We start from the raw sequence: 12,704 nt of genomic DNA, 5'->3' as shown, positions 1-12,704 counted from the left end.
CAAATTTTGTCTAAAAGTTAGGCAGCTATTAACCCCTTGGTGCAAGACCATGGTGACCGCATTTCCTGCCTTAAAAAAAGTCTAGCCTTTAAAAGAAGACCCTGACATGACTGATATGTCTCCCCAGAGATCTTATTTGCAAATTAACCACTGTTTTTAGCAGTTTGGACCATCGGTGCTCTGAGCCATGCCACAGCCTCTCTTGACCAAAAAAACCTTCCCAGGGTGGGAGTAAATGCAACAAGAAGACCTCAGATTCAGGAACTATGCTCTTGTGTTCTGTCCAGTCTTCTCCATGACTGCTGACTAATGAGTCTGGGGTGAGCATTATATGGATGAGGTAGGCGGAAAATAAGGCTGAAGACTGTTCTGTGAAGCCAGGAGCAGAGGTAGGTAAAGAGAGAATTGACAATCCAGATGTTCTGATGTATTTGGCTACTCTGGAGATCATCCAGACTTTTCCCTGGCTCCATTATAGAAACTAGTTCCTTGAATTTCTCAGGTTATTTATTTATTTATTTATTTTTTTGAGATGGAGTCTTGCTCTGTCACCCAGGCTAGAGTGCAATGGCACGATCTTGGCTCACTGCAACCTCTACCTCCCGGGTTCGTGCCATTCTCCTGCCTCAGCCTCCTGAGTTGCTGGGAATTACAAGAGTGGGCCGCAACGCCTGGTTAATTTTTTTGTATTTTTAGTAGAGATGGGGTTTCACCATGTTGGTCAGGCTGGTCTCAATCTCCTGACCTCAGGTGATCCGCCTGCCTCAGCCTCCCAAAGTGGTGGGATTACAGGCATGAGCTACCATTCCTGGCCACTCAGGTGTTTGAGTAGACTTAATGTGTACCAAATTATCATTAATAAATCCTTTGCTTTGCGCTTGAATCCCTCTTCTTGCAGTTAGAGATTTTAGTCTCTTGCTGTTTCATTATGGGCTCAAGGCAAGCCAGTCAGATCTCTGGAGCAGACTTTCTTAAAACAATGATGGAGTCTGAATTTTTTTTTTTTAATAATTTTTATGCATATGTTTAAGGTATAAAACATGATGTTATACAATACATATAAATAATAAAATGGTTACTGTAGTGAAGCACAATAGTTGCATCTTAATCTCACTTGTATCTGTCAGGCTAGCCAGGCAGAAGTGAAGTTATATGTATTTGTTAGTAACTTTATACCTGAACAGATAGGACCCTAGTAGTGTTTTCCAAAAATGTATCTGTCTGATTTCTTGTCTTCTCAGTTTCTGAGCATACCTGGTATCCCCCAAATCTCATTTCCTCCACGTAAGTAATCCTGGAATTTTGTGTGCAGAAACTTTTGATGACTGCTAAGCTAGAAATCCTTGCTGCAGCATTCCTAGGTTTGTTTCTATCCAGGGCAAAGTCAGGTGACTGCCTCATTAAACACACTAACAGAACTTCTTCCTTTAATTAGATAAGCATTCCTTCATCCTTACTCTGCTCTTAATGGCAGCATAGAACACACTGGCTCCTTTTGTGTTGAAGAACCTCACAATGTCACAATAGTTCCTTGACCTCACAGGAAATTAATGAGTGGACATCAATGTAGTACTATATTGGTGTGATTGGGATTACTGGGGAGCCATCTCATTTCATATCCTGCGAGAATGCACCTCATTCAGCTGAGGACCAGTCTTGGATCTTTGAAGAGAGTATTTGACTTAGAAGAGACTGAAACCATACTGTCTTCACCCTTGTATTATGGACTCAAGCCTATGTGTTTTTCAACTTGAGGAACTAAATGCAGTTTCCTCTTTTGAGAGGTGAGTACATAGTTAGAGAAAGGGACTCAGAGATTTCAAAATCATGAGAAATCACAGCGAATATTTTAGTTAGTGCTTATGAAGTTACAGAGACTGTATTATACACTTCACATGCTTTTTCTCAATTAAATCTCCATTAAACTCTATCAAGTATTGTCTGAATTTTATAATAGGAAATTGAGGACTATGGGGAATAAGGAAATTGCTCAAAGTAATACAGTTAGCAAGTTAATGTAATAGAGCAATATTTTGAACCTAGGAGGTCTGAACATAGGCCCTGATCTCGTATTTTTCAGACTAGACTACAGAAGGAGAGCTTCAGGAGTCAAGTCATACAAGAGTTGCTTGAAGCATTTGGGGAAGACTCAGATTTAGAGATGAATTTCATTTTCTCAGGGAAGCCTGCCCTAAGTAGAAACTGTCTCATGCAACTCTTCATCATAGCATATATCAATTTGGCATTTTATGCATGTATTGGGAATTATTTGATTAATTTTGTCTTCTTATTAGACTATAAACTTAGTAGATCGTTGAATATGTATGTTCTTACTCTTCAATGTGTATTTCAAACATCTAGAAGAATAACTGGTACATAATAATATTTCTTTGTCAAAAATATTTTGACAAGTAAATGAAAGGAAAAAGCAGCCTTTGAAAGAACATAAAATTGGAAGCTTAAGACAATGAAGAGAAATCATAGTGTTTAATGTGGGTTGTGGTTATAGACATTGACTCAATAAAAAGAAAAGCATTCTTAAGCTCAGAAAGTCTAAAGTTGAGAATGGCTGCCTCAAAAAAGGCAGACTTATACATCACTAAATGATTCCCTGTCATTGGAGATGTATAAGCAACTTCCATGTAATCATTTTTCACAAGATACTACATTTGGGAGTCAACACTATATAATTAGTGAACTACATATGCTTTGTAATTTACTTCCCAACTAGGTGACAATATTATGTTCCATTGGTTTATCAATAAAGTAAAATAAATAAAAGGAAAATATAAAAAACTTAGATATTGCCAGAAACCAAAAGCATTCATATTTTTAAAAAATTTTTGAGGATGTATCAAGTTAAAGTAAACAAAATAACTTTATAAGTAATTAAAACTTGTAATAATGTTATTATGTGTACAATTTACAGTGACCATTAATATAAAGTTAGTATAAACTTGCAGTAGTATACGAGAAATGCTTACTACAGTTACTAAAACAAAATTTATAATGCTATATGAATTTATTCATATGAATAAATACTATATGAGTTCAAATGCTATATGAGTTTATTTTCACTATATTCAATTGAGCAGGAGATTAAAAGAAAAATATTCTTTTCTTAAAATTTTTAAATTTTAGCTTCAGGGGTACATGCACAGTTTTGTTATATAGGTAAGTTTGTGTCTCAGGGGTTTGCTGTACAGATTATTTCCTTACTCAGGTACTAAGCCTGGTGCCCAATACTTATTTTTTCTACTTCTCTCCCTCCTCCCACTCTTCACCCTCAAGCAAGTCCCAGTGTCTGTTGTTTCCTAAAACAAGGATATTCTTTATAATTATTATAGAACTCTTTAATCCTATCTTAGGTTCTTCCACATTCTAAAATTCTTTTTAGGTGAGAATGACTGGATGAAGTTAACATTAATATCCCTTCTAGAATCAAGAATCTTTGAACCTCTAAGACTGGCCTTCAACAAGGTAAGAGTGATGGTTCTGACTTCACCTACAGGAGTCCAGATGTTTTTTCTTATTTTTCTTTCCTATTTTCTTATTTTTCTTTCTATTGGCATAACCTCAAACCACAGAGCAGGCATTCTGAGAAACTCCCTGATTTAAGTCACCTGTAAATCCCCAGTCTCTCCTTTTCTTCTTTCCTTCCCATGGCATGCTTTATCTGCTTAAGTATTTCCTGCAGCACACACTGTGTGGCTATTGGACTTACTGGTCCCAAAGTATCATTACCCTAAAGTATTATATTCTAAAGCTGGGAAAACAGACTAGGATTAATTAAAAAACAGATAGAAATGTATTATACAGATTAGGTTATAAATCTGTATAAATGTATTATACAGATTAGGTTATAAATCTGTATAAATGTATTATACAGATTAGGTTAAGTACTGAATCAGAGGTGATAAGGAGCACCTATTAGAACATACAGGATGAACAGAACATGGGAGGAATCACAGATCCAGCAAGGGAAGATCTGGTCTGATTCATAAGGAAGGCCCCCAAGAGGGAACACTATTTTGCAAACATGGTCACTTACCCAAGTTTGTTAAGAAATTCAATTATTACCAGCCTGGCCAATATGGTGAAACCACTCCTCTACTAAAAATACAAAAATTAGTGGAGCATGGTGGTGCATGCTTGTAGTTCCAGCTATTCCAGAGACTGAGGCACGAGACTTGCTTCAGCCCGGGAGGCAGAGGTTGCAGTAAGCCAAGATCACACCACTGAACTCTAGACGACAGAGCAAGACTCTGTCTCCAGAAAAAAAAGAAAAGAAATTTAATTACTGCATTTAATCTTTTATTAATTGTTTATTAAATGTTATTTGTTGGCCTAATGTATATAAGGCATAGATGTTGAATACAGAGAACAAAAAACGAGACTCAGAAATTTCACAGTGTAATGGGAAGAGAGATATATACATACTTATTAAACAATTTTATATTTCCAAAGTGAGACACTCTGAAGACGCACAGTTCACTCTTCATAGGAGAAGGGATTATAGAAGGACTTCAAAGAGAAAAATGTATTCAGCTGGTTTTTGAAAGACTGTTAGGAACTATCCAGGTGACCAAATGAAAACAGCCCTTCTATGCAGGAAAAACACCAAATAAAAATGAATACTGGTGTAAGAAAGCATGTTTTTAGACACTTCATGATGCATATATAATTGGAACATGAAATATATGGTGAAATGTGGTGCTAAAAAATGCTAGTTAGCAAGAGCAATTGTATCAGACCCCCAGAAAGAGACAGATTACACACTGAAATAATTTGAGGCGAATGTAATACAGAAACCATTTACAAAGGTGTGGTTATGTGTAAGAAAACCACAAGTGCTTGTGATATTGGTTAAGTAGCAGTAGGCACTATTACAACCATTGGATTAAAGACACAAGAGGAAGATATGATTGCCAGAGAGAACCAGAGCCAGAGAAGACTTAGATAGGGATGACATTAGCTTGCAACAGCTTTCTTGGGAGAATACTGAAGGAATAAACATCTGACTGTTTTCTTCCTCCCTCCTATCTCTTGTTGGTGTTTTCTATTGCCAAATTCAGCCAGAAGTGAGAAGGCAAGGGAACCTGTTCATGTAGTCCATAGAGGTCAATGTTTCAGAGCTCAGAACATGATAGAAAGTGGTGGAGGGTAGAACAGAGGAGGTTAATGTAAGGTAGTCTGCACAACATAAATGTAGAGAGATCATATTTATATTACAGTTGGTTATATTCACATGATAGAATATTTAGGCAGCAATGCAGAGGCTCCACTCGAAGATGGAAATCCTGGAAGTAAACATATTAGTGACAAAGCTATTTTAATAACAGAGACAATAAGTGAGGAGGGCATGAATTTGAGTAAAATTGGTGGGAATGAAGAAAGGCAAGAAATTGAATGAATAATTAAGAGGAAGAAATGGCTTCTAGGATGACGTTATTTTATTTTTAACCACTTTTAGGAAAATAAGGCCTCTGTTCTCTGCATTATTATGTTCTCTGCATCTATCCCCAATGACACTGCCCTCAACCCTTCAACATTTATTCTGTTTGAAATCCCAGGGATGCAAGACCAACATGTTTGTATGTCCTTGCTCTGATGGGAAATGGTACCATCCTGCACATCATTATGACAGACAGAACTTTGCACGAGCCAGTGTACCTTTTCCTGTGCCTGCTTTCCATCACTGACCTGGTACTTTGTTTGTCTACATTGCCCAAAATGCTAACAATCTTCTGACTTAGTTCTCACATGATTTCCTACTATGGCTGCCTCACCCAGATGTTTTTTGTTCATGGAGTCTTTGCCACAGAGTCAGCTGTTCTGTTGGCCATGGCTTTTGATCGCTATGTGGCCATCTGCTGTCCACCTCATTATGCATCCATCCTCAATGCCACCATGATTGGGAAGGTTGGTGTAGCATGTGTGATTCATGGTCTTCTCTTTGTTTTCCCCTTTGTCATCTTCACTGAACGCTTACCCTTCTGTGGACGTCACATCATTCCCCACACCTACTGTGAGCACACGGGCATAGCCAAGCTTGCCTGTGCCAGCATCAAGCCCAACACCATTTACGGTCTCACTGTGGCACTTTCAATCACTGGCATGGATGTGGTCCTCATTGCCTCCTCTTGCCTCCTGATCCTGCTGACTGTGCTGCGCTTGCACTCTAAGGATGCTCAGCTCTGAGCATTTAGTACTTGCAGAGCCCACATTTGTGTGATTCTTATTTTCTATATTCCTGCCCTTTTTTTCCCTTTTTCACTCACCGTTTTGGCCACCAAGTACCCCCTCACGTCCACATTGTACTTGCAAATCTCTATCTCCTTGGGCCTCCTGTTCTCAACCCCCTGGTCTAAGGCATCAACACTAGACAGATTCGCCTGAGACTATTTGGCTTTTTTTTATGAGGAGGAGGTAACTATACTCTCTACATGCACAGAGGATTAATGGAAAAAGTTATAATTAATCTTTTACTTTCTTTAGCACCTCTTATCCTTGGACTAGAGGTTTCTACTTCTGCTAATTCTAGCACACCAGTATCATGTATTATTGGAGAGTTTTTGAAGTATTTGTGAGAAACCATCTATACCTGCTAAATATGCAGAATATCATTTTTCTATAAAATTATCCTGTGACCTGTTAATGGGCCTATAGGTATTGAATATTTCCAGGGAAAGGCAATGTAGTTCACTTGAAAGTAAAAGGCAAGGAGAGTTATTCTCTCCATGTAGTGAAATCTCATATGCTAGAGTTGAGGAATCGAGAACACACACACACACACACACACACACACACACACACACACAAAATTAATTATTGCCAGCATTTTCTTAGACCAGGAGAGTCTTCAGTGAGAGTTTCAGCCTAGACCAGAGATTGCTGTGAGAACTCAACACCAAGGATTAGGTTGACAATACATGAGGAGGACTACAGGGGGAGAAGTCTGAAAGCACATAATTCCATAGGAACCCCATCATATTAGTTTCTCAAGGAAGTAGTCCAAAATATGTCACTTTTGGCCAGATGTGGTGGCTTCTATCTGTAATCCTAGCATTTTGAGAGGCCAAGGTGGGAGGATTGCTTGAGCTTAGGAATTCAAGACTAGCCTGGGCATCATGGCTAGACCCTGTCTCCGCAAAAAATTAAAAATTTAGCCAGGCGTGGTATCATGTGTCTGTAGTCCTAGCTACTTGGGAGGCTGAGGCGGGGGATCACTTGAGCCTAGGAGGTTGAGGCTGCAGTGAGCCATGTTTGTGCTACTACATTCCAGCACAGGGAACAGAGTGAGACCCTATCTTAAAATAAAATAATAATAAAAATGTCACTTTGTAGCTAATATAGTCACCTCCTGACTGATGACCTTTGCATTTTTCCTGGCATTTTAAGTGTGATGGACTTATCATGTAAATTATTCTGAGAGGCACTGTGAACTTGATCTAACCTTTTGTTTCCTCCATTAGTCTATAGCACTTTGGGTATACAAGGGTGCCTAGGACATTGAGTTGCCTGTTAATGCTATCCAGACTAATTGGATGACAGTAAACCTTCCCCAAACAGCTGGCTGGCATGTTTTTAGCACAGGCTTAACTTCCACAAGAATTGATGTTCCCCCACTTGGAAAAAATAAATGCGAGTAACCAGTCTATTCTCCTATGTAACGCAATAATATTCTCCAGCATCAATTTTTCATCATATAGTGCTTATTACCAGAAACTCTTGATCTTTTAAGGCATTCATTCTACTTTTCAACTTCAGTATCTAAGTTTCTTTTTTTTTTTTAAGAGTCTGAGATTGATCCCACCCACAGTTAACTTAGTTTGTAATGTGGTGTTTGATAAATAGGATCCTATAAACAGAGACCACAGTTTCTTTTATTATGTTATAGTAAAATATATATAACATAAACTTTGTTATTTTAACCATTTGTAAGTGTATGGTTTGTGACATTAATTACATTTACAATATTGTGTGACTATTACCATTATGTCCAAGACTTTTTATCACCTCAAACAGAAACTCTGTAACCACTAAGCAATAACTCCCCATTTCTCCTTCTACTCATGCCTGGAAATTTCTAATCTTCTTCTTGAAGAGAAAAACCTTATGCAGAAACTTTAGAAATACTCTTCATTTATTTTTTCTTATAGTTGAACATCTGTTCAGAAATATTTCTTGAGGATCAACTATATTCTAGACGATAATATAATTTCACAGGTGACTAAGGCCCAGTGTCAGACTTTAGAAAACCCACAATCTAGAAGGAGAGGAAATAATGTAATAACAACAAAATATGGCATTTTCAGTGATATAGTATAAAAGATACCATGGGAGTGAAGAGGAAAGTATGCATATGTTAAATAATGATATTTTGGACACTGAAGTAATTATCATTTTATGGATTCATCTTAATTCTAGACCCTTTTTTCCACTGGGCTGAAGCAAAAAGGTGCCATGTGTCCATAACGTGAGATTTTTTTTTTTTTTTTGAGACTGAGTCTCCCTCTATTGCCCAGGAGTGCCCTCTATTGCTGGAGTGCAGTGGCGCTATCTCTGCTCACTGCAAACTCCACCTCCCAGGTTCAAACCATCCTTGTGCCTCAGCCTCCTGCGTAGCTGGGATTACAGGTGCCCGCCACCACGCCTAGCTAATTTTTGTATTTTTAGTAGAGACAGGTTTCACCATGTTGGCCAGGCTCGTCTTGAACTCCTGACCTCAAGTGATCCACCTGCCTTGGCCTCCCAAAGTACTGGGATTATAGATGTGAGCCACCGCTCCCGGTGAGAGAATATTTTTTCATCTTCTCATGGTTCTCATGTTGACTAAGTAAGCCATTTCTATGGAAAATTTTGTATCAAAAATTAATTATAAAAAGCTGCTGCTTACATATTAAGGAAAGAAAAATTAAACAACTATGAAGACTATCTCCTCTGTTGGAAGTTATTAAAACTCACTTAAGACAACAGGAAATATATCTATACTCAAAACTTAGGTTTATTAATCCTGCTACAGCAAGCAAGAAAGCATTCCAAAAGAGCCCCTGGGTAACTCAAAAGAGTTGGGAGGGGATTCTTATATGATATGAACTTGTTGTGCTTGATAACTTTAAGGAGAGATCTTGGAAGTTTGGGAGGATTCCAGTTTGGATGTGGTCAAGCAATATGGGTAATTTGGAATTGTATATCAATAGTTTCTAAATCTAGGAAATGTGAGAACAAAAGTGGGCTAGAATTAACATTGGTAAAGCAAAAGCAGTTACCCATGTTAGCAAGAAGAGTAATTCTGATTGGCTTTCTCTCAGTCTTCTTCCAGACTTTGTCACAGAATGGCCTGTCTGTATTGTTCACATTCTTCAGGCTTTGTTTATGTTCAACAGGGAACAACATGTACTAAATTCTGGTGGATTTATTTTTTTAATCTTTCATTGTCCCCTTTTGGCCAAAAACAGATGAAAACAGCCTTCAACACATTAATTTGTGCATTCCAGTTAACCATTGTCAGAATTGTACTGATAGAAGGTTGCTCAGAAAACAGCCTGTAGTCCTGCATGTTTCTTTTGTTAAATGATAATCGTTGAATAACGTAATATGACAATGACTATGCAGCAGTATTTAAGACTTCAGACTGGTCTTGTATTGTACTGAACAAATGCCATACAGACTATGACCAGCAAATCAATGATTCATAGTTTATGTAGTAGGCTATGGAACCAGAGACCTAGATCACCAAACTCAGGCCACATAAAAACATAATCAAATTCCATTTCAGTTTATTTTTGAGATCCAGGAGGCTTTCCTTTAGCTTAACCACACTGTTTCACCTAAAAGGTGGTATTTGCATGGGTACTACAGAAGGTCTTAAATGTGCCAAATGTCTCCTTGGCTAGCTAAGAAGAAAATGGTTAGTGTTTTTCTGACTATGGGAGGAGCAGTCTGAGACAGTGGACAGGAAGAGGGAGTTAGCTCCCTTTCCAGGAACTTCCTGACTAACCCATACCTACTCATTTTGGAAGTCCATCTAGATGTTCTTCTTGGGAAAATACAGTTCACTAGAAGGTTATAGGTTTTAAATATTTGAAAATCTGTAGGCATTACTCCTTTGTTACAAGAGAGATTTATGTGTGTCAGGTACACAGAAGTCCACCTTTAGAACACAAACATCATTGTCATTGTATCATTTATTACCACAAGATTGGAACAATTTTTTATTTTTTTCAAAAGGAGGAAATTATCTTTGGAATGACATCGAACCTATAAAACAGACTAGAGAGTACATGAAAATACTCACTACTGTAATAAAAATTGTCCCAATATTTGTCACTACCCCTACTGACCTTGAATATACTGCAAATGATGAAATAAATTTAGCTTATGTATTGTGTTGACTCTAGGTCCGGCCTAATATTTAAAATATTAACGATTGAGGTCAGTGACGTGAGGAAAGTATGATACCAAAAGGAACTTGAGGAAAAAAAGCTGTCTTCTTGAATATTTGAAGGAAGAGTTAATAATTGTTTGGGGGATGACAAATCCAGCATTCAGAGGACTAGCTGTGGTCACACAGCTGTGGTCACACATGCCCCCCAACCCCAGCCCTATCCAGGTATTATTTTGCTTTAAATAGCAGAGAAACACATTATGAGATTAGGCTGTGATTACAGTTAAAACATGTTTAAATGCATTTAGAAACCCTTAGGCAACCACTAAGATATATCAAATTAAGATGATAAAAAATTTTAGCAATAAGACAAAAAAAAAAGAACAGAGATACAAAAAGTTAATCTTGTTCTGTTGTCTTGGCATGAGAAAGTACACTTCACACCATCATCTGCTAATTAGAAAATTTCGGGTTAACCTTGCCGTGTAAGGGTCATCTGCTTCTGGAAGATCCTGAAAAATCTTCAGTTTAAGGTTCCAATAAGTATGTACTTAACTAACAGTTTTCATTGAAAAGGGCCAATTACATTGTGAGCTGGAAACATGTATGTAATAATCAATCCTTTGAGGCTTTACTGCTTTGCTGGTTGTTAACAGTACTTGAGAAATTTTCTCCAGTGTGAATCAATGTTACTATTTTTCTGGTGTTTCTAAAATATCTAGTTTCGTCTTTTACCATTATTTGTAGAAAATAAATAAGTGGCAGGTGAGGAAAAGTGGTTCTTATATGTCAATGATAAGCTTAAACAACTCCAGTCAGTGTATCATGTTAACCCGCATTATCAAAATCAAGAAGTAAATTCCCAATTGATACAAAACACGTAATTAACTTTTAAGAATTTTTAATCTGTAATCATTCTGGCAATAAGAATATATTATTGAAAATGAAGCCACTAATATTTAGGCCTCTTATTTATTCCATGATGTATATCATAAATACAGTTTCTGTGTCTATATTTGAACATAAACATAAATATGTTTTATTTAATGTGAAAAGTAAACAGTCATCAAAATTTGTAAATCCTAATTTGGAAAGAGAAAAACACTTTCACAATAGAATTAATTGAAATTTCGGGAAGTCTTCAGGATTTTCTAGGTATAGAATCACATTGTCAACAAAGAGAGAATTTGACGACTTCTTTCCCTATTTGGATGCCTTTTATTTCTTTCTCTTGCCTAATTCCTCTGGCTAGAACTTTCAGTACTAAGGGAATGATGAGAGTGAATAGGAATGATGAGTGTGGGCATCCTTGTCTTGTTTCAGTTTCAAGGGGAGTGGTTTCAGCTTTAGCCTGCTTAGTATGATGCTGGCTGTGGATTTGTCATTGATGACTCTTAATATTTTGAGGTGTGTTCTCCCATGCCTATTTGATTGAGGGGTTTTAGCATGGAGGAATGTGGGATTTTATTAAAATCTTTTTCTGCACCTATTGAGATAATTATGTCATTTTCTTTTTAAATTCTGTTTATGTGGCAAATCACATTTATTTATATGTATATGTTGAACCAACCTAGCATCCTAGGAATGAAGTCTACTTGATCATGATGAACTAATTTTTTGATGTGCTGCTGGATTTGGTTTGCTAGTATTTTCTAGAGGATTTTGGCATCAGTGTTCATCAGGAGTATTAGCCTATAGTTTTCCTTTTTCATTGTGTCTTTGCCAGGTTTTGTTGTCACGGTGATCGAGGCTTCATAGAATCAGTTAGGAAGGAGTCCCTCCTTGATTTTTTTAGAATATTTTCAGTAGAATTGATACCAACTCTTCTTTGTATGTCTGGTAAAATTCAGCTGTAAATCTCTCTGGTCTGGAGGTATTTTTGGTTTGTAGGTTTTTTGTTTGTTTGTTTGTTTTGTTTTTTTATTAGTGGTTCCATTTGGAACTCAATTTTGGTGTGTTTCAATTTCTTCCTGATTCAATCTTGGTATGTTATCTGTTTCCAGGAATTTATTCATTTTTTCTATGTTTTCCAGTTTTTGTACATAGAGGTGTTCATAATACTCTCCGAGGATCTTTTGCATTTCTATGATATCCATTGTAATGTTGCTTTTGTCATTTCTGATTGCATTTGTTTGTATCTACATATGGTTTGGCTGTATCACCACCCAAATCTCATCTTGAATTGTAGCTCTCATAATCCCCACATGTCGTGAGAGGGACCCAGTGGGAGGTAATTGAATCATAGGGGTGGTTACCTCCATGCTGTTCACTTGATAATGAGTGAGTTCTCACGAGATCTGTTGGTTTTTATAAG

The 12,704-nt window shown here is 37.2% G+C and overlaps 2 protein-coding genes across 2 annotated transcripts in view; both read left to right on the top strand.

The window, feature by feature from the left end:
- The first annotated feature begins 3,293 nt into the window (after positions 1–3,293).
- LOC102133967 (olfactory receptor 52P1-like) overlaps positions 3,294–12,704 on the top strand; it is a 28,865-nt gene continuing 19,454 nt past the window's right edge. The window contains exon 1 of the mRNA XM_045371407.3: positions 3,294–3,480. Coding sequence (XP_045227342.2) covers positions 3,412–3,480 — 69 coding nt within the window. The 5' untranslated portion in view covers positions 3,294–3,411. The remainder of the gene's footprint in view (positions 3,481–12,704) is intronic.
- LOC102134377 (olfactory receptor 52D1-like) lies at positions 5,639–6,308 on the top strand. The gene has a single exon (XM_074014528.1). It carries the CDS (start codon positions 5,764–5,766, stop codon positions 6,199–6,201), a length of 438 nt encoding a protein of 145 aa, XP_073870629.1. The 5' UTR covers positions 5,639–5,763; the 3' UTR covers positions 6,202–6,308.

This window comes from Macaca fascicularis, chromosome 14, assembly GCF_037993035.2.
Source record: "Macaca fascicularis isolate 582-1 chromosome 14, T2T-MFA8v1.1".
Taxonomy (NCBI): domain Eukaryota; kingdom Metazoa; phylum Chordata; class Mammalia; order Primates; family Cercopithecidae; genus Macaca; species Macaca fascicularis.
Note: the sequence above shows the minus strand (reverse complement) of the source record. Positions and strands in the feature narration are given on the sequence as shown.